The 24,548-nt window shown below is 41.4% G+C and overlaps 2 protein-coding genes and 1 long non-coding RNA gene across 7 annotated transcripts in view; 1 reads left to right on the top strand and 2 right to left on the bottom strand.

Annotated features, from left to right (window-relative positions):
* The first annotated feature begins 250 nt into the window (after positions 1 to 250).
* TIMM9 (translocase of inner mitochondrial membrane 9) lies at positions 251 to 6,447 on the top strand. Of its 2 annotated transcripts, XM_066321591.1 has the most exons (4): positions 251 to 291; positions 3,126 to 3,190; positions 3,506 to 3,601; positions 5,953 to 6,447. In XM_066321591.1, exons 2-4 carry the CDS (start codon positions 3,152 to 3,154, stop codon positions 6,085 to 6,087), a joined length of 270 nt encoding a protein of 89 aa, XP_066177688.1. In that variant the 5' UTR covers positions 251 to 291; positions 3,126 to 3,151; the 3' UTR covers positions 6,088 to 6,447. The 2 variants fall into 2 exon arrangements, with proteins under 2 accessions (XP_066177688.1, XP_066177689.1); XM_066321592.1 differs by lacking the exon at positions 251 to 291 and having other exon boundaries at positions 2,276 to 3,190.
* Positions 6,448 to 10,015: 3,568 nt separating this feature from the next.
* LOC136362772 (uncharacterized) lies at positions 10,016 to 12,436 on the bottom strand. 2 transcript variants are annotated; one of them, XR_010743842.1, is made up of 3 exons: positions 11,974 to 12,436; positions 11,729 to 11,860; positions 10,016 to 10,294 (listed from the first exon to the last, which is right to left on the bottom strand). It is a non-coding gene; the product is annotated as an uncharacterized lncRNA (long non-coding RNA). The 2 variants fall into 2 exon arrangements; XR_010743841.1 differs by lacking the exon at positions 10,016 to 10,294 and having other exon boundaries at positions 11,462 to 11,860.
* A 1,158-nt stretch (positions 12,437 to 13,594) lies between these two features.
* ARID4A (AT-rich interaction domain 4A) overlaps positions 13,595 to 24,548 on the bottom strand; it is a 46,565-nt gene continuing 35,611 nt past the window's right edge. For 2 of the 3 annotated variants that reach the window (XM_066321588.1, XM_066321589.1), the window contains 10 exons: positions 24,027 to 24,277; positions 22,517 to 22,714; positions 21,342 to 21,426; positions 21,028 to 21,160; positions 20,789 to 20,851; positions 18,648 to 19,778; positions 17,949 to 18,053; positions 16,301 to 16,516; positions 15,935 to 16,081; positions 13,595 to 15,482 (listed from right to left, as the gene is read on the bottom strand). In XM_066321588.1, coding sequence (XP_066177685.1) covers positions 15,379 to 15,482; positions 15,935 to 16,081; positions 16,301 to 16,516; positions 17,949 to 18,053; positions 18,648 to 19,778; positions 20,789 to 20,851; positions 21,028 to 21,160; positions 21,342 to 21,426; positions 22,517 to 22,714; positions 24,027 to 24,277 — 2,433 coding nt within the window. In that variant the 3' untranslated portion in view covers positions 13,595 to 15,378. The remainder of the gene's footprint in view (positions 15,483 to 15,934; positions 16,082 to 16,300; positions 16,517 to 17,948; positions 18,054 to 18,647; positions 19,779 to 20,788; positions 20,852 to 21,027; positions 21,161 to 21,341; positions 21,427 to 22,516; positions 22,715 to 24,026; positions 24,278 to 24,548) is intronic. The other variant, XM_066321590.1, reaches the window with a different exon arrangement.

Genomic DNA, 24,548 nt, shown 5'->3' with positions numbered 1-24,548 from the left:
GGCTAGCCCCTCTCATCTCGTCCTGTCCTTCTCACTCCATTAAATGCCTCTGGCCTCTTAAAATCAATTCGTTTGGGCTTCTTTTAAGTCTGATGTCAATGCAGTTGTAGCCTAGCAAGCCCCCATGATAAAAGAATTTTCTCTGCAAGCTGTGGGGAATTTACCTTGACACGATTCTTTGACTGGAGATTTTTATTCTTTGAGATATTTCTTTGACTCAATGTTTTTACTCTTCTTTTTTCCTTTTCAGAAACATTTGCATGGTGTTCTCTGTGTGCAGCTGGAAGCAAGGTTTGAAAAGAAATTTCAGCTTTCTTTTTATGGAGTAGGTGGTTCAGCTGATGCAGATGGTTAGTGGGGATTACAAGTGTGAGGGATTTATATTCTCTCCATCACTCTTCTTCCCAGAAAAATGCAGATCTTCTCAGAAAGATGGGGGGAAAAAATCCGAAACACAGGGCTTGTTTATTTTGCTCAGAGGGACTATTCTTAATGTCTCTTTAGAACACCAGAATATATTTGGAAAAGCCCCAGGGCCTTTCAGGAAAAGAGATTTCCCTGTTCTTGCACCTTTCTGATGCACCAGCAGACCCAGACTGTGTGTCCCTTGCAGCAGAGTTTTATTCAGAGACCTCTGCTTCCTGCAGTATGACTATCCTGGCTTAGAAGGGCAGTGTTGAATTTTTAAATTGTGTTTAGCCCACGGGGAAGTCCTCCACGCTCTGTAGGATTAAACCTGAGCCGTGCAGGAATGCTGCGAACAGCTCTGTAGGAAGCTCTGGGCTAGGCTGGCTGAGGTGCTGAGCACTCTTTCATCACCTTTTTAAAAGCTTTTTTCAGGGTTGGAGGGAAAGGGAGAAGCAGCAGGAAGTCTTGAACTACTACATTTGCCATACTTTGGAACAAAGCAGATCTGCACATTCCTGGGAACGTTCAGTGGTATGTTTTTAGATGTAAGGCTGATTTATAGCTGAAGGTGCAGCAGAGCCTTGTAATTTCACCGTGGAATGTGTGAAATACCTGTACTGGGACAAGAGCTTCGGGCACTTCAGATCAGATGGTGCTGTTGTGCTGATGTGAATCAGAGCCTTTCCCAGGTGTCAAAGCTCTGTGAAACTACAGCTTCAACTTGCCATTTCCAGTCTTGCCAAATCAGTCACAGAAAGACGGGGATCAGGTTTGCTGTAAACACAGATCATGAAGCAACGCTGAGTGTGAGAAAATGGCACCAGCAGTTGAAGCTTTGAGCTTCCCGCCTTTGGCAGAGGACAAAAGTCTTCCCTGCTGCCTGCAGTTTCTGTTTAATTATCTACCTTGTTTAATACCCTGCCCTGAGAGAATTATCACTGCTCTTGTTTTCTCACAGTCTGGGAAATGAGAGAGTAGAGTTGCCATCACTTCTCACTGGTTACTCCAGGTGATGGGCATGTCCATGCTCCTGAAATAAATTAGGGGTTTAGGATAGAGGAGAGAGACTGGAGAAGGATCTGGACAAGGGCATGGGGTGACAGGACAAGGGGTAATGGCTTTGCAGTGCCATAGGGCAGGGTTGGATATTGGAAAGAAGTTCTTGGGTGTGAGCGTGGTGAGGCCCTGACACAGGGTGCCCATAGGTGCTGTGGGTACCCTATCCCTATCCTGGCAGTGTTCCAGGCCAGGTTGGATGGGGCTTGGAGCAACCTGGGATAGTGGAAGATGTCCCTGCCCATGGCAGGAGGGTGGAAGAAGATGATCTGTAAGGTCCCTTTCATCCCAAACCAGTTTGTGATTCAGTGACAACCTGAATAAAACCTGGTTCCTTGTTAGCCACCATATCCTGTAGGTTCTCCTTCAGAATAACCTGTGTGACCTGGCTGCCCATGAGGAATTCTTACATCTCACGTGCCAGAATCATCTGAGTCCTTGGCCTCCAGTCTCTGAACTGGCTCTCTGTGCAACGATGAAGTGTGATGTTAAGAGGCAGATGTCACCCTGTGCTGCTGGGAGGGGAAGTAGGGGCAGTTCACTCTTGTGAGAGCTCCATGCTGCTATTTTTAGTTGCTTCATTTTCTTTCTTTTGGAGAAATAATTGTTGCTGTCTCTTTGTTCATGTTCGGGCAGTTTGTGTACCCCTTCCCTTCCCCCTGCTGAAATACTGCAATAGCTAAAGCTCTCTAGAGCATTAATGTCTTGCCCAAAAATTGGCAAAGGATAAGAGAAGATTAATTCTAAGTAGTCCTTGATAAAGGACTAAAAGACCTTTTTTTTCCCCCCAGAGTGATTGCACTTCAGTGCTCATTTTTCTTCCACAAGTTGAATTAAACTGAAGGAGCTTGTTCTTGCCAACACATGATATTAGTTTGCATTATGGTCTGTGATAATAGGTCTTAGGTAACATGGAAATAAAGGGAAAAGGAAGACTAGGCTTCAGTCTTCTAGGAAACCTTCCGGGATGCTTTCAAGCCTTAACTTGTTCAGTGTGTTTGATTAGGAATGTGAGTCTTCCTTGGGGATGCTTGTTCAAATTCCTGGATCCATGTTTACTTCTTCCCTTCTTTGTTTCATTCCTTTAAGGCCATTTGCATTGTTCTGTGTTTTTCTTGCATTTAATTCATTACAATGACTACAACATTTGCTGTAGTTCAGGTGTTTGGTGCAGCTACACAGAAACCAGGCCCTGCACCTTGTGCTGCATCTGTTCAGTGGCTGCCAGTTTATATTTGCCATTTTTCTTTACTTTTTACAGATCACATCTGAAGTCAGTGAAACTTTAAGGCTAGAAAGTGTTACAAGTGCATCTTCCCCAGCTCTTGCCCTAGCTTATTTAGTAAGTTTGACAGTACTTATAAAATTAAATAAGTTATTCTGTAAGTCACTTTAGTTGTGTGAAATGCCCTAAAAGTCTTTAAAGAACAGCAGTTAGCAGGTGGATCTGGGAAGGTTTCCTACCTGGAATTATCTTGGATGGTTTTTTAACTGAATACATTCCCAACAGGTAACTTCCCTTTGAGTAAATGGCTTGGAAGTTTGCTAGCAAAGTTGCATTTAAACACACTTTAGGTATGCACGAAATTCCATTCTGATGTAAAATGTGGCAGTTTATATTTGTTTTTTATTTAAAACTCGACTTTTATCCTCACTTTTAGGTGACTGAATCAAAGGGTGTTGGAACATGGCTGGACAAATATCAGAGTCTGATCAGATCAAGCAGGTGAGATGCTGCATTTGGGAGGGGTGGCTTTGAAAGTCTTGTGCTGCTCTGTCACATGGAGTGGAAGGTGTAGGACATAGGGAAGGACAAAAACTGAGTTATCATCTGAGTTAACACAACCAAACTTTCAACAGGTGACCATTGACAAACAATGTTTGATGTAGAAGCAGCTTTTGATGCTGAAATCTTCTGACTGAGAGTAAATTTTTCTAGTGACTTGTCCTTCAGATTTTCTTACACCATGTAGCTGTAGGAAGAATTAACACTGATTTTTAAAAATTTTTTTGATACTCATTGTCCAATTTTTATTTACAGTTCAAGGAGTTTCTTGGCACGTACAACAAACTTACAGAAAATTGCTTTGTGGATTGCATAAAGGATTTCACTAGCAGAGATGTGAAACCAGAAGAGGTAGGTGATGGCTTCTCATGACCCTTTGGTAAGAACTGCTGTGCAACATTCCAATTTCAGAAGCAACTTAGAGAGTTTTGATCTTTAAACTAAGATCTAAAGCCAGGTAGCAGCCTTCAGTGGATTATGGGTGTCTGGCATGTTGCTTCCAAGTGAGTGTCCCATCCCAGAGCAGCTTGGACAGGGCTTGGAGCAGCCTGGGAGAGTGGAAGGTGTCCCTGCCCATGGCAGGGCTGGAACTGGATGCTTTTTAGGGTTCCTTCCCACCAAAACCATTTTAGAAGTGGTTGTCACACACACAGAATCTACCCAGTCTCCACTGAATATTGGCTGCTCATTGCAATTCCAGGTGTTTCATTCCCTGAGCTGTCTGTGAAGGTTCTTGTGCCTTAACTTCTCAGGAATGGTAACTCCATGGACATGGAAGCTGCCCACCTACAGCCTGCATCTCATTCTTTGAGGACTCCTGCTGAAATATTTGTTTATCTGCCCATGTTCCTGCTTTTTAGTGAGTCATGGGAACACAGCTCTGGCTGTTAAATCCACTTCCCTGCTCTGCAGGGAGCTCCCTCACATCGTCATCTGCAGAAAGATTAAGCTCTCCATAAGATTAGTTCCATGTTTTTGCTTCTCCTCGCCTGTTGAGAGGCTGTTTCGAGCCTAATCATTTTGTAGGTTAAAAAATCTAATAACCTTTTCTTGAGTCTGCTGGCAGAAGAAAAGGTCTAAATTTTTAAACTATTATTTTTGAGCCCTTTCTGCTTCCTTGGAGTTCAATTCCTCACTGCAGGCAAAACTCATGTCTCCTTTTAGCTTTGGTTCTGTTGCCCTGCACAGAGCTCTCTTAGCTTCCCAAGACAGATTTCTTCTATCCCTAATCTTCTCTGCATCTGCTTTAGTGGAATTCTATTACAGGTCATAATTATTCTTGATGAAAGATTACTTAGGTCCAAAAAAATACTCTTAGATTCTTGGAGCAACCTGGTTGGAATGAGACGATATTTAGGTCTGTCCCAACTTTAGCCATTTTCTGATTGTGACCTGCCTTTTTTTGCTTCTGTGGATTGCAGATGGTTGATGTCTGGCAGCACAGGAGCCATCTGTTAACAGTGGAACTAGGAAGAAACTTCCTTATGGGAAGTTCTGCCCATGTTGACCCTCATTTGTAAGGAGACTGAGAGCACGTGTCTGTGGAAACAGGACACTTGTCTTAGCTGGACACTGGTCTGCCTGCTGTGGAAATTCCCATGTTTCTCTTGAGTTCTCTTATTAATTAATTGAGATTAATATCTCCATGCGTCCCCTTTGGGGTCCCACGCTTGGAAAAACCCAGCTTCTGAGCTCTTTCCTTGTACAAGTCCCAGTGCAAGTCTGGACTTCCCAGCAGCATGTCACACACGCCGCTCCCTCTGGCAGCAGAGGCTTGGGGCATTTCCAGAAGTTGTTCCCTAGGGAGATTCCACTCCTGCTCAGCAGGTTTGGCTGTAGCTGGTGCCAGGCTGAGGACAGAGAAGGGCAGGTGCTGGGTGGTGTGTGGAGCTTGCTGGGGTTTTGTCTAATTCATTTTCATCCCTTCTGCTTTTCACATCCCTCTGCTGAACAGAACCAAAGCAATGCCTGTCTGCTCTCCCAGGCAAAGGAGTTGGCTTTCCTTTCTACCCAAATTTGTTACCTTTGCAGTGATAGCGAGGCCTTGAGCCATGGCACAGAATATCCAATTGGCAGGACTGTAGCTCAGAAACTATCTCACAACTCTTTCTCTACACTTAAAGAAAGAAACCACTTTACATTTGAAAAAACTGTGGGTGGAATAGGCTCTGGTATTTATTTCCCAGTCCAGCTGACTGATGTACTCTGGTGGTTTTGCTGAAGGGTAACAAGGCAGGTACCAGAAGGCTAATAGAGCCAACCGGAACAAGGGTAAAAAAGGGTTAAACTGAATTAGCAGAGAATACATCATATTTGGCTGTCAAAGCCAGTATGTTTGTAAACAGAATTAAAACAAAATTTACTAATTTAATGGATCTATTATTAATTTCAAATATATATATATATATATATATATAGAGAGAGAGTTTAATTCCACAAGAGGAGCCCAAGGACAAAAGGATGGTATCTTCTAGGTCCAAGGTGTTTTCCATGGAGACTTTAATCAGAGAATGAATATCAGTAGATGTTTCACGCATACCTGAAAACCTCAACTTCACATTTTCTACTGCCCTCACCTTGAGGCTTGACAATATGAGATGTACTCACCTAATGTTTATCCCTGTCTGTGGTGGTATTTTGGGTCCTTGTTGGGGATGTGTTTGCCTTAATGTCTGAAGCCTTGGGTTTCCCTCTTGCTGTAGATAACTTGCTCAGAGAACTGCCTGCAGAAGTATCTAAAGATGACACAGAGGATCTCCATGAGATTCCAGGAGTACCACATCCAGCAGAACGAGGCTCTGGCAGCCAAGGCAGGACTGCTCAGCCAACCTCGTTAGACCAGAGCACTGTGCTCATCCTGAAGTTGTGCCAGTGTTCCCTGGGCAAGAACACATTGGGGGATTCCTACTGCCAGGATGTGTGTCCAGCAGCTCAGAGCAGAGCTGTGGGTGCTGCTCAGGCAGTGGGAGCCATGAAGGGTTACACAGGGCCTCAGTCCTGGTGGCCTGGCAGTGGAGTTTGTTTCCACAAGGGAATGATGCACATAAAACTTTTCCCAGGGCCCACAGACTGGTGTCTGAATTTCAGGGGTGGTGGGAGGGCTCACCTGCCTTTTGCTGAGACTGTTTGAGATGAATCAATGTAATGTGGGGAATACAATTTTTTATTTAATTCAAATAAAATCAATGGGAGCCATATACACGAGTGTGTTCTTTCCAATGAGCCATTTTTGGGACATTTAAAAAGAAGCATTTTGTTTGCTGGGGGCTCTTTGCTCAGCTGCTCCAGAGCTCTGTTCATTCACTGTTGCTTTTAGAGCTGACAGATGCCAGAGGGAGCTCAGGCAGGGCTGCTCTGCCAGCCTTGCCCGAGGTTATCTTTGCCTTGTGCCTCACCCTGTCATTTACAGGGGACAGAGGGCCATGAGCAGCTCCTGTGCACCCTTTATTTCCTTCAGGGAGCCCCGTGGGATCCTCCCAGCCTGGCTGCCTGGCCTGACACACTCCAAGCCCTGAGCGTGCTGCAGCTTTCTCCTTTCAGCAGCAAATACAGACTCTGCATAGCACAGGGTCTGTTCTGCTACTGCGTGAGCCCAGACAGAGTTTTGGAAGGCAGCTGGATTGACTTAGGAAACAGAGCAGTGCTTTCTTTGGAAGGATCCTGGCAGGTGAAATCCTGCAGTCAGGACATTAGTGCAGTAGAATGACAGTCAACAGGCACCCCGTGCTTCAGTTCTAACTCTTAAAATAAAGGAACAATGGGAACTGGACATCAGGAGCACCAATTTTGAGATTTCAGGTGATGAGGAGTGAACCAAAGCTATTTCATGTCAGCTGCCAGGCTTTGTTATTTATAGAGAGGCAACAGCAATGAACAAAAAGGGCACAAAGACTTTTTGTTGTTACCTTCTCTACCTTTTCTTTCCAGCAGCAGCTTAAAGAACTCAGCTGTCCAGGCTGTGGATTCCTGGCCCCTGGGAGCTGCACAGTGCCCCAGACACTGCTCTTTGTGCTGCTGTCCAGCTCTCCCTGGAATGCTGTTCCTTTGCTTGCAAAGGTGGAAGGAGCCAGTGTGATCCTCCAGTCTCACATCCCTCTATGACAGCTCCTTCCTCCTTTGCCTTGTTACCGTGGAGATGGGTGAGAGCTCACTCTGAAATAGTGAAGGCTAAAAACCAGCCCAAATAAGGCAGTAAGTCTCCAATGTCCTGTTTTTTCAAAGGAATTTCAGGCTAAAACTGTCCAGATTGTTTGCTACAATCAGGCCACAAATGTTGCAGCCAATTAGAATCAGTATATGCATAATACTACATGCTCCTTGAAGCAGTTCTCTTTTTGTTAAACGTTTGAAAGTAATCCATGATTGAGATTTTCCACTGGATCTTCATGTGCAAAGAGCTGCTCAGCGAAGTTCCTGAAGAGTTTAACTGATGGAAGTGGAGGATTTCTGAGTTTTCTGAACAAAGCACCTTGGGGCTGAAGTGAGGGGAGTTAAAAAAAAGATAATGGTTTTCTCTCATTTCAATATTTGGAGGTAGGAATATATTTAAATATTTACTAGGAGAGATTTCCTGAAAAAAAGGTTAAGCAAGTTTTAGAGGGACTTAGTTAATAAATTACCCACTTTCAGGTTTGGATTACCAGTTTTGTCGAAGCTTTGTTTCTCTACAAAAATATTGTGGTCTTTCAAATCCAGGTGACAGGTTGCATACAGACGACACAAATATATTTGAGCTTGGAAATAAAGTGCATCCATGTAACTAAAGCCAGTGATTAAAAAAAAAAAAAAAAGAAAAAAAAATATAAAAATGGTTTTACTCTGGATCCTAACAGAAAGACAACAGCATTTTCTTAAGTGCTGTTAAGGGGTGTCAAGAGGAGGTGAATCACCTTGCTGAGGCACAATAGGTGCATGAATGGATCCCACTCTGATTGAAGAAGGTGAAAAATGGGAATTTGCTGAGGAAGGAGCACTGAGAAAGCTGTGGAAAAAGTGAGCCAAAGTGGAGGTGGGAGGGGAGGGAGCAGGAGGGCAGCCTGCCAAAAACCAGCTCAATGAAACTGAGCTGGTAAACAGACACTCGTTTGGAGGAGATGCTCGCTGCAGCAGCCACGGTAACACGGATCCTTCCTGCTGGAAGCACACACAATTATTCCTCAGCCCACAGAAACCAGAACAGATTTCAGCAGGAAGGGTCAAATGAGAACCTTGCTCCAGAGTGCCCTGGACAGCAGCAGTGCTGGCACAGCCATCAGATCAATCAGCTGGAAGATTATAATAGAGGCTCCTTGAATTCTGTCCAGGATAAAAGCAAAGCCCCAATTTATGTAATCCCCTGCTGAGAGGTTCAACTGCTGAGCTCTGTTGGAAGGCAAGAAAAGGAGTGACTGCAGTGCTGTGTCAGGCAGTGTGGGTGAAACACTGAGCGTGGCTGTGGCTTCAGAGCAAGGAGGCAAATCCTCTGTGCTCTGGCATTCCCCACTCTGGGAATTGGAGCTTAGCAACAGCTCCTGTTTCAGCATTTTCTCTTCGCTAGTTGGGAAGTCAGCACATGGCATTTGAAGAATCCAGTTCAAATCTTAGGGAGTCCATTAAGCTCAGCTCCAAAATTCCTTGAATGAGTTTGCCCCAAACTCTAAAAGCTGTAAAAGCAATTAAAGCCTCTGACACCTGAACTGCATCATGCCTGCACCTTGAATTTGCAGAGGATAGCATTAGAAGAACTCAAGAAGTTACAATTCTGCTTCGTATTGGAGGGTATTTAAAATTATGTTTTACCTTAACTTCACGCTCCTTTGTGTTTTGGTGTCAGGGAGCAGCAGGTTCTTCACAACAAATGTCAGGTAAAATGCAATTCACAACATTTTTACAGCAACAAGTGGAATTAGATTAGGGGAAGTACATTAGTGACTGTTCCTTCAGGTTAAAGTGTTGTATTACTGGCCATATTGCACCAAAAGGCTGGGTCACACCAGAGGGCACTTGGAAGATGGATCCTGAGGTACCAGGAAAGGGGCAGGGTCACCCTTGGGGGTACTCGGAGACCACAGAGGCTGCTGGGGCACAAGCAGATGCTCCTGGGAGGGTGAAGTAGATGATCTATAAGAGTCCCTTCCAATCCAAACTATTTTTGATTCTCCATAGACGTAAGAAAATGTCTTACGGAAGATCTGGAAGGAAAGACAACACATTTCATTGCTTTCCTGCACATCCCCAGCTCCAGCGAGGCTCTGGGGTAGGCAGGACATTGCAGGGGATGAGCAGTGTCTGCCCTGTGCACTGGGACAGTCCAACAGTAAAGGTTTTGTATGAAACCAGCTCTGGGCTGAATGGAACATCAGCTGATTGTTCCAAGGCACAGAGAGGTGTTACCCTGCACAGGGATGCTGCCCAGTGCCTCTGGGCCAAAGAGAAATCACATTCTCATCAACTGTTAGGGCTCTTCCCAAGGAAAAGCAGGAAACAAGAACAGCAGCAGCCAAACCACAGCCACAAAAATCAACTCCCTCCTGCACTGCCTGTGGATAACATTATTCCATAATTATTCCCACAGGATTAAGTGGGGCTACTCTCACACTCTGAGTTAATCACATTCAAATACCTGCACAGACCAACATAAAATTTTACCTCTCACTGGTTCCACTGCCAAAACATTTCCTTATCAGAGAGGGGTTGTCCTGCCCACCTGAGGGCAGCTACCTGCAGGGTGCGCAGCAGAGCATATGTAGAAGAAATCAAGGGTTAAGGTTTTTTTGTTTGTTTGTTTTTTGTTTTTTTTTTAAATAGCTTTATTTATTCATAAGGGAAAGAAAGGAGCATCAAGAGAGATGGTTTTAAGTTACACATCCACATAAAACAAGTACCTTGTTAAAACAGAAAGAAAATCACTCTTGTGCAATACAGCAGATTATTTCACACAAATTCCACATCTTACCCCTCCTTATGAAACTGGCATAGCTGGCAGGAGCATGGTAAATTAGGTCAAGCTGTACCCAGATGAGGGATGAGAGGAGGAGTTTAGGAACGGCTGAAGACACCACAGTGCTGGAACGGAAATGTTGGGTTACTCTGAACAGCAGGAAAATCAAAAAGATTCTCAAAAAAATCACCAGACCCACAGCACCAACGCAGAGCAGTGTGTCCCCCACCAGCAGGCTCAGGGTGAGGGTTAAACACACAAGTGACAACCCCCTGCAGGTTGTCACAGCTGCAGCAGAGCTCCAGGGTAGCTTTTCTGTGCTGGCAAATACTGCAAGAGGGAAAGGGAAGCAAAGCTTCTGTGATTACTGCAGTGAGGGAGCTGTGCTGGTGCACTGAGGCCAAGTGGTATCAAAGTAAGACACTTCTCATCTTTGAAAACTCTTGGTGTGGGATAAGCAGCAGCACAAGGGTGTTAACCAAGGTAAACAGCTGCAGAACTGAAGCAGAACCAACCTGCTCTGAGCCAGAATTTAGGGTTCCTCTGAAATGGGAAGGAGCAGGAACAACAGCATAAATAGCAAAGATAATTCAAAACAAAGAAGACACCAGATAAGTCCTGTTCTTAGAAAAACAGTTGGCAGTTTTATCCTTCCTGTCTTCTTTAAATGACAGCACAGTGAGTATTTGTCATTGGGTTGTGGCTAACCATAAAATTCACCACTCACTTTTAATGTGGCATTAAAACAAGCACACCATCAGACCAAAAACACTGGAACACAAAAGCAAACAAACAAACAAACAAAAACACACACCCACACAAAAAAAAATTTACATATCCACCCAAAGCAATGGATGAGACTAATAAATACTTGCAGAATTTGGGGAGCTCACAGATCTCCAGAGCAAACAAAATAACCCAGGTAAATCCCAGCTACTCAGTGGTAACTGATGAGTAATTTTAAGCTCTGAGACCTCTTAAAATCCCATCCTATTTCGTGTGCAGTAAAATGGGAGAACGACAGATTTTCTCAAAAGTTGAGAGCAAGCTTAAGAGTGTGAGCTAATTATAAAATGTCATTTTCCTTAGCCCTGGAATTACAGTGAGTCAGCCTCTGGCAACATCCCCTTTGGTTCCACTGTTTTATTTTGTCCCCTACATCTCCAGAGCCTTTATCCTGCACATTGTAGCAAATAATAAAATCCCAAGACCAGAGAAGGAAAAATAACTAACATTCCAGTGCATAATTTTTGTAAAGGTAGAGGCACAGTGACGTAAACAGCTCAATAAACTTTTGTGAACACATTAATCTTTTATTTCAGCCAGTAAATCTAGCTCATGTCAGATTTCTTTCAAGCCATCAAACCAAACCAGATCTTTTCTTAAAAAGAGGACAACAGCATTTCTTAGACTTACTGCTGTAAAAGAATTCCAGTAAATGCTGCCCAGAAAATCCATTTGGCTGCCTCAGCTATCCAAGAATATTTTTAATGGGGAAAAAAAGAACATGTTATAAAAGCATTAATTTTTTACTGCAATATTCCATCTGGTTGACAAACCTGTCTGCAGAGCAGCAGTGGATATAATAACTGAGGCACAGGAGTTGACAATCCTTAGATTCAGGTTCTCTTCCCAGCTCCACATCAAAGCCAAGCTGAGTAATTTTGGCAGCCACTTCTGCATGGCTCCCCCTAAAAAAATGAGAACATGTAACCATTTAAAGAATTTCTGTCTATTGTAATATTGCACCTTTTAAAAAATTTGACTGAAGCATGCACAAAAGCACAAACAGTGATTTAATCACCTTTTTTGCTGCTGCCTGTGAAGGTCAGATACATCATCCTCCATGAGGACACACATTTCTTTGCCCTTGTTATGCTTTTCATTCACTGATAATTACTACTGAAAATCTGTTCAACCTTTGTCAAAACAACGACTTGTTATTATTGTTCTGACAACTCTGCTTCTCTTGCTTGATCTGTTCAGGCTGATTAAGCATGAGAAACTTTCTCAGCCACCAGCAACTTGATGGAGGAGCCAAAATCAAGCAAGGATTTAACTGGATGTTGCTAAACTTTCACATTAGAAAATAAAAACTCATTAGTACAAATGTAGCTGATACACTCGATGGGAATAAAAGGAAAATAAAAACAAATAAGAAAATTAATCTTACAAGAAATCCCCTTACATGGAAACATTCTGAGCTTTTCCTTCTTTCAGATTTTTGCTAATACAAAAATTAGGTGTCTGCCAGCAATCTGACAGCAGTTCTTTGTATCAATTGCAGGAAATGAAGGAAGAGTCTATTTGTAAGAGAAGAGTCTCTTACAACCTTGGTTTTTTTTTTAACCTTGTTGGATCCTGTATCTTAATTTTTATTTTTTTACCTCCTAATGAAGCTTGAAATAATAAGTATGATTTTGAGGAAATCCTGTAGGAGATCAGAAGGCAGGAGAAAAGCACAAAAACTGCCAAGAGGGTGCTTTATTTCTGCTTGGTCTCAGAAACACAATACCTAATCTCTCATTTAAAAAAATACCAATTCTGTATAATCACAACTACTGTGCCTTCAACAGGATAAACTTTCAGCCAGTGAAAGACATGTTGGAATTTGTATCAAGAAGGCTTCAATAAGGGGATTATTGTGGAGTTAGAAATCATAGATTTTATTAGTGTTTCTTCTTGATTTCACCTTTAACCCAGATAAGCCCAGTGACACCAGCTAGTTTTCTTGTCCTTGTGATACCTTTAAACATCATAGGAAAACTTTTACTGAATAATCTGATATGTTTCTTCCCAAAAAGATAAAACCAGGAAATCAGTGACATGCTGGAGGCTTTGCCAGTGGCTTGGCAGAAAAGGCATCTTTTCCTGCAGGTTCAGTGCTCTGCCAGAGTAACAGCTGTTGTTTTTGGGGTGAGCAGTGAGGGAAGCAGGTGGGAGAGAGAGGAGAGAAAGATCTCCCTTGTCAGTGGGCTGGAATGGGATTCCATGTTCCATGGGAGCATACCTGGAGCCTTCCAAGCAGGGTTTTAAACATTCCTAAGAGACAGGAGCAACAGTCAGCTGGGAATACACAATGGGGAACATCCAGGTCAGGGCAGCAGCTCTTCCATCCTCTGTGCCTGTTTAAGATCTCAACAGTGTGCACACAGGTTAGATATCAGAGATCTGCGCAAGATGTCATTCATCCTGTTATTTCCCCGGATTTTGGATTGCTTCTGCAAATATTAAACATGTGACCCATGTTACTTCCTTTTAAATGAGTATTGCTTTTTATTCGTAGCTATTAGAAGATTAACAAGTAAAAGTTAGCTCTGAGAAAAAAGTCTTTACAGTAATTTCTGGAGATTAACTTTTCTATTTGGGGTAAAGTCCAGACATTTACAAGAACAATCACTTAAATAAAAATAGAATATAAAGCCTATGTTTAAAACATGGCCTTTATTAGCACTGTCTAGTGAGCTCCATATTTATCTTACATTGAAATAGTTCTGCTTTGCTTAAGAAAAGACAGAAAAAGTGCATTGACAAGAGTACTTTTTCTTTAATTTTCTGCGAAAATGGAAGGAATTGGAATCACAAGTTGACAAATGTGGTAAAATGAAATTTCAAGAAACATCACTTTTAGTAATGCTACGCCATCGCTAGTGTTTCCTCCTGACCTTCTGCCGTGTGGAACCAGAATATCTTGATATACAGTCTAGAGCATCTATGTTATTACTCTACAGCATATTAAACACAGAAAAAGGGGCTCAGGCCCCCTTTCAATGTACAAACATGAATAAAAAAATCGTTTTAAAAAATCACTTTTTATACATAATGTATATGCAAACTGCTTTAAATACACGGGTTTGGAAGAGTTATTTACAAACTGCATCTGCCCGTGGGACAATCCACAGGCAGAGCACACACAGTCGCTTTTACTTTATTGGTGCATCTCAACTTTGGGAGATATAAATTTATTCGGCAGTACAGCAAACACAAGAACTTGTGACAAAGCATCTTAAGGGCAACCCAATAAATTTTGTTCCTCCAAACAAGGTTAAGTACTAGGACTGCCAAAGTTTCCAAATCAAGTTTGATTTTAACCCAGATGCCTGCTGGCAGATCTGTGTGGTGGAGGATATGTAGACAGACCCATTGGAAGTACAGGTTTGGCTACTGGATAACTCCTCCTGAAGAGCCAGAACTGATAAGGATGTTTTGTCCAAAGAGTGAACTAACCTAGAATTTTTTTTTCCAATTTTATTAATATTTTAAAAAATACATAAAAATACAACATCCAATGTCTGAATAAATATATTTAACAAGTTGCAAGATACCTTATTTTACACAAAAATTTCAGCTTTAGAAATCTTGTTAAATAACTTCATTGTTGTTATATATTTCATTTTTCGTCTTTTTGTAACAAAATAAAAACTCTGAAATTACATAGAAAAAAGACAAAATATTTTTGTCAAGGGATAAGATAGTCCACTGAAAACCTATTCACAATTCCACTGTAAACATTAATAAACATTAAAACATTTGCATAATTGTGTGCTCAAAAATCCTATAAAAAGTGGAAGACTTATTACAACTGTAGTTTTCAGTCAACTACACTTCCTTTCACAATTTATTTTGTCCCATTTACAGCTTTAAAACTGGGCACATTGCTGAACACATACTTTGGCAGTTCTGTATAGCAAGTGCTTCCACAAAGAGGAACTACTCACCAAGAGTTACCCACAGCTCGGTGAAAGTGCAGCAGTTACTCAGTTCTTTTGGATAATACTCTGATGTCTGCTTGGTGCACTTGCTTTTTTTTTTTTTTTTTTTTTTTTTTTTTTTTTTTTTTTTTTTTTACGATCACCCTAGAACACCTGAATGCTTCATTGGACATAACTTTGCAAATTTGATAAGTGCCCTTTCTCTGTGTTAGGAAAACAAAACAAAACAAAAATAAACGAACAAGAAAACAAAAACAAACACAATGACAAGGATGTCACATTGTGCCTACAAACCTTCAGTTACCAATGAGTTTAAGTTCTTTGAACAGTAAATTAAACAAAAGAAGAGGGTAGGAGGAGGGAACAGGTACAATCCAGCAGTGGAAGTGTGTACAGGATATACTTGGCAATGTCCAACCAGTTGAGTGCTTTCTGTGGCTGAATTTCAGGGTTTATGTCCATGGCAGCAAGCTGCTGGCAAGGCAGAGAAATGTTTATCACCTGCATTCCACAGCCAGCACGTTCTGGGGAGGAGAGGATGATGAGGGGCTCATTCCAGTGTCTGAGGAAGCAGATGACATGGATGCTCCTGTATGGGACACTGAACACACAGAACAACACACTAGCATTAGGTTAGGCAAGTACAGCTCTCAAGGAAGGTTTCCTTGGTTGTTAGGTTATGTGAAAGACATCAAAGCAGCAGCACAAGCACAAAAAACTGATAGAGAGGTTTTGCCAATTGCTTTCACTGCTGTATTCACAGACACAGGATTAGCCTTACCCAATATTAAAAAGGTAACTCATGAGTCTAATGGAAACGCTTGCACTAGGAAGTCCAAGTTTCTACTACACAGTTACAAAAGAGTCAGCAAACATTTTCTGTCAGGTTCGAGTTCCAAAAAGCCACAAATATTCTTTCTAAATATGCATGCAAACAGATGCTAACATTTTCCTTTCTTCTAAAATATCATCATTTAAACTGAAATTGCTGTGAGTTACACATTTCGAAACAAATTAATTCCTCATTAATCATAAACCAAACCACAACCTTACCTTCTCTGTCTTTCTTTTTTAATCGTTTCCTCCTCCTGTCTATGGTTGCTACTTCTGACTTCAAGGACATGTAGTATTTTCGTATCTCCTGGAGTTTTTCTTGTAGGAAGGAGATCCTTTCAGTGCTGCTCATATTGTCCAGTTCATCTGTAAGTGGAAAGAAAAAATTGCTTCGTCAAGGTGATTTTAAACAAATGAATCCAGTTCTTAAGAGGATGTAAGACACAGCATGGAAGATAAGACATTTCCATAACTATGCCAGAAAAGGCCCACACCTAATTTAGAATCCCAAAATTTCCATCTTTTTCTTTCAGAACAGATTTTCTCACTAATCCCTGTAATCAAGTAATTTCAAGAATGGCTTACTGAGCTGGAAGCTCCATTTGTACACTCTGGGTGAAGCATTCTGGTGGTGGTGCTTGTCCCTGTGTTTGTCCTTCTCTCCATCTTTAATGTGAGGAGAAATCACTCTGGCAGGGGAGCGGGAAATCTTCTGTGGTTTGGAGGCATTGATGTGTTTGACAGGAGTACATTTACTGGAACTGTCCAGGACAGGGAGATCTTCACTGTCACTGCTTTGTCCTGCAGGAAAAAGAATTAATTAGGACTTAAAACCTCCATATTGACATTTAAAAAAATCTGGTTATAGTAAAGAAACAATGATTAAGAAAAAACTGCTGCTTCTTGCTCAGAAGATCCCAAAACACACCCAAAGAATAATGATCTCAGATTCCATGGATAACGTGATCAGACACAACATGCACTGAACTCTCAAGTGTAATAATCACGGTTGATGAAGGAGAATTCAAGGGCTGACTAGGCCTAGTTAAAAAGTAACAGCCAAATTTCTTTACAAAAATAATAAATAAAACTTACCAAAGTTAGAATATTAGAGCACTGACAAACTGTCTTACATCACCTATTTTAGCTATCTAAAGTTAAACTCTTCTCTTAAAGATTAAACCTGTATTACTATGGGTAGGTAGTGCATGCCTCTATTTAGTTATCAAACTGCTTTACGTATCTAAAGGAACAGTTCTGAAACATGGCTAAAACAACAGAAGTTCAATATGTAACAGAAAATTTTTAACTCATATATTCAAATATTTTAGATTCCCACAATAACTGCCAAGTTCTCCACAGGCATGTTAAATATATCTGAATAGTGTGTATCAGATAATTATTATTTTAGTTTGACATTTAGAAATTAAGTGCTGCCACAAAGCCGAAACCACTGATTCATCATGCAATGGTTGTCAGAAATTTTGTGACAGGACAAGAGGGAATGTCCTTAAGCTGAAGGAGGGCAGGGATAGATGGGATATAAGACATAAATTCTTTATTATAAAGAAGGTGAGGCCCTGGCACAACATGCCCAGATAACCTGTGGCTGCTCCATCCCTGGCAGTGTTCCAGGCCAGGTTAAATGGGGCTTGGAGCCACGAGAGATAGTAGGTGTCCCTGTCCATGACACAGAGCTGGAACAATATGATTTTTAAGGTCCTTTCCTACCCAAACCATTCTGTGATTCTCTGAAAAATGAGAAACAAAATGATCCAGATTTCTATAGCAAGTTATAAAATAGTCAGATGCTTGAGAGAAAAACTAGACAAGATTCCTTTGAATGAAATGCTTTTCTTTAGCATCCAACATTTTTCCCATGAGAAACATCTGTTTTAAGACTTTAAATGGGTCCTCTCCCAAATTCATAACCAATCTAATATTTAAAAATCAGCATAATGGGAAATATGTAGTAACTACTAATATAGATAATAATTTAGAGGTTTTTTCCTAAGTAATATAAAATAACCAAGAGATTTCCCAGTTAGACTGCTCCTGCAGAGCTCAGAACTCCTCTACAGTTTATCACCAACAATCACAATGAATAAAAATGAAAAAACTTGTGAGGGAAGCCCCATCCACTGAAAATGATTTGTAACATGAGAACAGTAGGTTCCTACAGGTATTTCCAGGACAGTATAACCTTCCCCCTCCCCTCCCTGCAGGAATATACCTGTTCCATTCTTTTCATTTTTGGCTGCAGCACTGGTTCGCTTTGGAGTTCGCTTTTGCTTTTTTGCCAGCGTTCCACTATTGCTGTCGCTGGGTCTTTTTTGACCTATGAGAGGAATAAAAAAAACCAAAAAAAAACCAAAAATAAAATGTAAGACACCTCAAATACTTCTGCTACTAAAAAGCTCTTTTTATAAGCAACAAAAAAACTTAAAACCAACAGGCTGAGAGAGTTGAAGCTGTTCAGAGAAAGGAAGGCACTGGGGACCTCAGAGCCCCTTCCAGGGGCTAAAAGGGCTCCAAGAAAGCTGGAGGAGGACTTTGGACAAAGGCCTGGAGTGACAGGACAAGGGGGAGTGGCTTCACACTGCCAGAGGGTTAGGTGGGATATTGGGAAGAAATTCTTTATTCTGAGGCCCTGGCACTGGTTGTCCAGAGAAGCTGGGCTGCCCCATCCCTAGAAGTGTTCCAGGACAGGCTTGATGGAGCTTGGAGCAACGTGGGATAGTGGAAGGTGCCCCTGCCCATGGCAGGGGGCTGGAACAACATTGGCTTTGAGGTCCCTTCTAACCCAAACCATTCTGTGAATCTATAAACAGCAGATAAAACAGGCCAGCAGTTTTTAGCCAAGTGACACCAGTCTCAGAAACACCTTCAGCAAGGATCAGAGCAGGGAATGACTCCTCCAGGAAATGCTCACCTTTCTCTCCCACCTCCCTCTCCTGCCCGGCGATGCTGCAATTGCTCGACGTGGTACTGGCTTCGAATCCATTGGCAGACTCGCTCTCACAGAGCCCTTCTTGCGACTCTTCCGCCACACTGTCCACCTCGATGGTCATGTCACTCTCGCTCTTGATGCTGCGCGACTCGTCCTGGCTGAGGGCCAGAGGAGAGGCCACCGGGAAGCTCGAGGGGACGCTGGGGGCTAAGGCAGAGGGGGCGGGGTTGGAAGCATTGGGGTCTGGCTTTTCTGCTATTGTGTCTTCACCGCTGCTCTTCTCCTTCTCATCCAAGTCATCCAGGTCTACTTCATGGCACAGCAAGGTTTCAGGACCAATCTGAGGCATTGTGTCATCCTCGTCTTTCAAGGGGACACTCTCATTGGCTTCGGCCGGACGTTGGAAGTTGTCATTCCTCAGCTCTGGACCGTGAGGAACCGATTCTGCCACCAGGGATGGCATCTCCTCGTTTTCAGTTCTGAGGGACTCCTCAGCACTCAGCCCCCTACATTCCTCTGTTCCTGTACATTCATTGGTCCTCTCTTCAGATACAATATTTGGCACTTCCATCTCACTCTCTCGCCGATTTCTCTTCTCGGGTGATGCCTGTTCCAATGTTTTTCTTTTCAAAAGTTTTTTATCTTTTGTGGAGGGCTCTGTTTCACTTTCAATAGTGCTGGAAATGTCTTTACAGTCCAAGGAAGACGCATCTAATCTTTCAGGTTCTGTAAGAGACTCATTTGCCACCTCTTCCTGGCCTCCTGGTACAATCTTTGCATTTTCCAATACAGGATCCTTTGTCTTGCTCCTTCTCCCTTTTCCCTTAGGTGATTTTTCAACCTCTCTTTTGATTTCTTCCATCTGATCCGTTTTATTTCCAAAAATTTGAACAATTTGTTCACTTTCCTCAACTTCCAGTTTCAGTGTTTCTAGTGGCTGTGCTTGAGTCCTGTCATTTTCCTTCAGCACATGAGAAATCTTTGGGTTTTCCTCATCCAGCTTCTCATCACGGAGTTTTTCACTTTTTTCCAGTTCTGAAGTTTCTGGAGAAAATTCTTCATTCAAATTCTTTTCAGATGACTCATCTGCTTCACTGTCAGATGTGCCAGAGTCTAAAAAAATTTTAAAAAGAAGCAAACAGCACCCTAAATAATTCATTGCAGCATGACTTATTTGAACCTCACAAAACCCCGTTTTCAGTAATCTGTGTTGTCAACATCAGTTTACAATATTTATTTTAAACTTTAAAAATCCTGCACTGTTTAAAACACTTGCTACAGTTCTTATTTTTAACTTAAATTTCCATGAAACTGCAGTAGTGGTGGTGCTGTCAGAGTTCAGGAAATATCTGGATGATGCTCTTGACTCAGGTGATTTAGTTGAAATCTATGATTCTCAAATCTATTTCTCAAATAAATCAATACAAATTAATTACATTTTATTGCAGCAAAAATAATTTTACACATCTCCCTGATCCCATGGATATTGCCTCGCCCATGTGACATTACAAAACCAAAAAACAAGACTCCTCTAGTCCATGCAAAGAAAAAAACCCAATCCAAACCCCAAAACAAAAAACCTTCTAAACCCCAATATGGACATTTCATTGCTCAACTATTGTACAAATGATGCACCACACAGAGAGCAAGCACTAGTACATTACCAGAAGATTATTCAGGGACCTGTACTAAAAGGAGACAGTGATTTCACTTCAATTCTTGTTCAGAGAGGCTTAGAAACACCAAAGATGTGCTGCCATTTGTGTATAATTAACAGCTCTGCTGGAGGATGGAGTATTGAGGTTGAGGACTTAATTAGCACAATAAAGACTATCATTATAGCACTGGATTTGGTCTGTTCAGGACTGAAAGGCTCTGGCTGAAGAACATGGTATGACTTGTACAGTCACTGCTCTTCTGTGAGCAAGCTGTGCTCCTGAGCAGTGTCAGCTCAACTGCTTACTCAATAAAATTTACAAGGAGAAAGGAAAAAAACAAAAAAACAAACCAACATCAACAACAAAAAAAGAAGGTTAAAAAACCCTAAAAAATAAAAACCAAACCTCTTTTCAAAAAGGTACTGAAAAAGCCTCCAAAGCATACACAGGGCTGAGATCACTCACCGTTTGATCCTCTATCAGAATCAAACATTCCTGAGCTACGTCTGGTCTGCCTGCGAGGTGTTGCTAAAATTAAAATCGAAAGAATTAATTTGTATCGACAGGAAGGAGCGCCCAGCATCGGTGCTGGGGCAGGGACCTCAGAGCTCACATGCAGCTCCAGGCCACCACACCACCCTGGGCTCCAGCTGGGAATGGTGGGGAGCACACGCTGTTCCCTGCACCTCTGGAGCAGGATTTACCTTCACTGTTGGGCGTTTTGGGGAGGCTGCAGGACATGTTGGAGGGGAGAGTGGATTTCAGAGGGGGTCGCCCACGCTTGGATTTTTGTTTCTCCTCATCCTTCTTCTCATCCTTTTCACCGTCTTCTTTATTCTGCAGGGGAAAGAGTAGATTTTTATTAATGCTCCACTGCTGATTATCAAACCTTTTGCTGTATTAAAAACTAGACTGTGGACTGAAGGGGTTTTTTTGGGTTTTTTTTTTTTTTTTTTTTTAACAGGGATACCACTAGTCATTAAATACAATACTACAACAAACTTATTGAAATCATTACTTTTGTTTTTTTCTTCTGTTTTCTCTTTGGTCCTCCTTTTTCCACTGGCCAGATAATCCGATCAGCTTTCACCCACTCATCGTACCTGAAAGGGAATGAGAACATGCTGTTATCACTGCACATCAAAATGTTGTTTGAAGATGAGGAGTAAGAGACTTGAATTACACAAAATATTTATTAATGAGGTAGGAAAAGGTCATCACCAGGTTGGACAGGGCTCAGCACACCGAGATTGTGGAAGGTTGCAATGAGATGGGCTTTCCTTCCCAACCCAAACAATTCCATGATAGCAGAGCACATATTTACAACTCCTGCAGTATCTGGCCTTAGAAAGGTGAATGACATTTCCAGTCCATTAAAATAAACCTTATGGGATGAGGGAATGAAGGCACAAACTTCCCTGTCTCTCACCAGCAAAGCACTGGAACACTCAGGGGACTGAGCCAGCTCTGAAGGGTCAGTTATTCCACATCATACACATACGACAGTTTTCACCACACCATGCCTCAGCAGGAAAATGTACTTTTGTTTTAAAAAAAGAAAGGTAAGGTTTTTTAATTATGGCAACAAACTGGATGTGATTCTGAAAAGCACAAACACATTAATGCTCCTCAAAATATCCTAAAGGTAAAGGGAAGCTGTAAATATTTTGGGCATATTGCCACACTCAAACTTCATGTTGCCACAGAAAGAAATTTTCTTATGGATTTGGAATACCACAAGTTATATACCAGAAGTATATAAAGTATTATGAAGACTGGCTGCCAGGAGAAGCGTTTTCACAATCACAGTTAACATTCAATAAAAGAATATATTTTGTTGCCAAAATTCCAGTGATTAATACACTTAATTGTAAGTATCTTCACCATTATCAACGACTCCCTTAAAGGAAAGTCTGCTAGTGCTAACACTGACAGACACAATAAATATCAGGGATACTCCTGGAAGGGGTGAGGATTACTAAAGCAGATGGGCACCTGGAAAAACACAAGTATATTTTGACATTTCAATGCATAACATGAACAAAATGACCAACACTGAAAGAGCTGTTATGTTGATAAATCAGTATGAAGCCAAATAACTGACCATCTCTCACTTTATTTCCTTAAAAGCAAAAATTTCTTTTGTATATAAGCCTTTGAACAAAGAAAAGAAAGGCAATTTGTTATCCTCACCTTACATTCCAACCGTAGTAATGAACTAAATATAAAACCTCTCCATCATCAACTTCTGTGCTTTTAATACTGGCCTCATAAATTTTTTGAGTCTTTCCACGTCCATATTTTACTTTCACTTTGGTTCCAGTCAGGCAGGGTTCTGTGTCCTCCTCATCCTCTTCACCTTCTGAGTCCCCTTTGTTCTCAATTTCTTCCCTGCAGTAAAATGTATTTAAAATGCCCACTAATTAGTGACAGTCATATTTTAAAATTTAAAAAGAGTAGTCAAGGTAGAAAAAAGCTACGAGAGAAAAAAAAAATCACTTTCTGCACCCTGGCCTGTCTCTGAAGCTTGCTCAGAAACAGACTTTTTTTAAATCAAGAACAGAACTTAGGGAGAACAGGGCTAAATAGCAAAAATATCCAGAAGCTTTATTAAAATTTAAACATAACTCAAAGTGTACAACTACTTCTAAGCTTAAAGAGTATTTTTTAAATTAGTATTTTGATAATACAAAAAGGAATAAAAGTTAATTCAGTGTGTGTCTCATAAACAGCATAGGAAGAACTAACTTCAGTTTTTGAAATATTTGATTTTGACACATTGTTTATAAAAAGAGGTACTCTTACAATTGGCTTAACATGCTACATTTTATTAACTGCACATAAGTGGGAACTGCCATCACAATAATCCTCTCATGGACACAAACACCCTTCCATTGGAAAAAAACCTGATAATAAAAGTGCTCAGCCAAGCTTAGAAGAATCTGCACAGCTCTTATTAGATACATTCACCTCTTATTACATCTTTACCTACTGTTTAAATATTATACTCAAACGTATTTTGAAGAACTACAATCTAACCTATTTTTAGCTAAAATTCCTTCTCTATTTAAGGGAGAATTTAGAATAATTAAAAATTACTCTACAAAAAATCAGCAAGAAATAAAATACTAAAAAGGACTTTTGGTTTGCTTTTAATGAAATAGATTTGCTGGCCTTCAGTGAAAGATCAATTATCTTGTGGCAAGCAACCCGGAGGACAAGTAACACCCACACAGCTTAAAGAAAACTTTGATGCCTTGATCATCTGACACACAATAAAAACAAGGAGCCTGCAGCTTCACCAGCCATCAGCAATGCCTTAGAAGCACAGGAATTTGCCGTTTCTGTTTCAACTGCCCAGGGAAGTGTCTCCAAGCTGTTCCCATCCTCACAGCACCTGGCAGATTTACAGCCTGGTCAACTTGGTGTCTGGAGGTATTGGTGTGATGAAACACCAACACAGCCTTGGCAAGTAAAATGACAGTGAAAAATACTGCCTGGCATCGAGCACAAGAAGATGCTTCCAGAAAGTACAACAGGCTCTACAAGCTTGAAATAAAATGTTCCCTTTCCTGCCTGTCTGAGCGAATAAGGTTCCTGACTTTCACACTTTAGTAAGATCAAGTCTGTGTCCTCCTGCCTGGAGAACAGCTCAATCATGGCAGAGAGAAACTCAAGGAAAGTCATACAAGTTAGTGTTTACCTCTCCCTCTGCCTGTCTTCCTCTTCATCTGACTCCTTATCAGAATCCTCCTGTTTTTTAATTTTCTTCTCTTTTTGCTTTGGTGTGCTTTTCTTCCCTAGTGGAGTTTCATTTTCTTTCTTTTCTGCATTCTCAGGTGTTTCTTCTACATCTTTGTTTTCTTTGTTACTGTCTTTTAATTTGTCTTGGGTTTTATCCTCCTCACCATCTTTTTTAGCAGGGGCTGCATCACGGGCAAGTCTCCTTCGTCCCTGAAATAGGAAATAATAAGATCAGTTTAACAATTCCTGTCACCTGCTTTCTCCACAACCTCGCCAAACCTCAGCATGAAAGTTAGACATGCAAGCCCTGTAGACAAGAAAATATTCAAAAATACTAAAATTAAAGCTTCAAGTTTTTATATCTGCTTCATTTGGAATAATGAGGATGAGTTCCTGATTAACTGATGAAGGATTTCAGGACATTTCTTTGGACCTGTAACCTTTGTTGCTCTGATAGAAAGGGCCAAAATGTCTCATTCAC

This window comes from Sylvia atricapilla, chromosome 6 (assembly GCF_009819655.1).
Source record: "Sylvia atricapilla isolate bSylAtr1 chromosome 6, bSylAtr1.pri, whole genome shotgun sequence".
In the NCBI taxonomy this organism is placed as follows: Eukaryota; Metazoa; Chordata; class Aves; order Passeriformes; family Sylviidae; genus Sylvia; species Sylvia atricapilla.
This window is presented reverse-complemented; position numbering and strand designations above follow the sequence as displayed.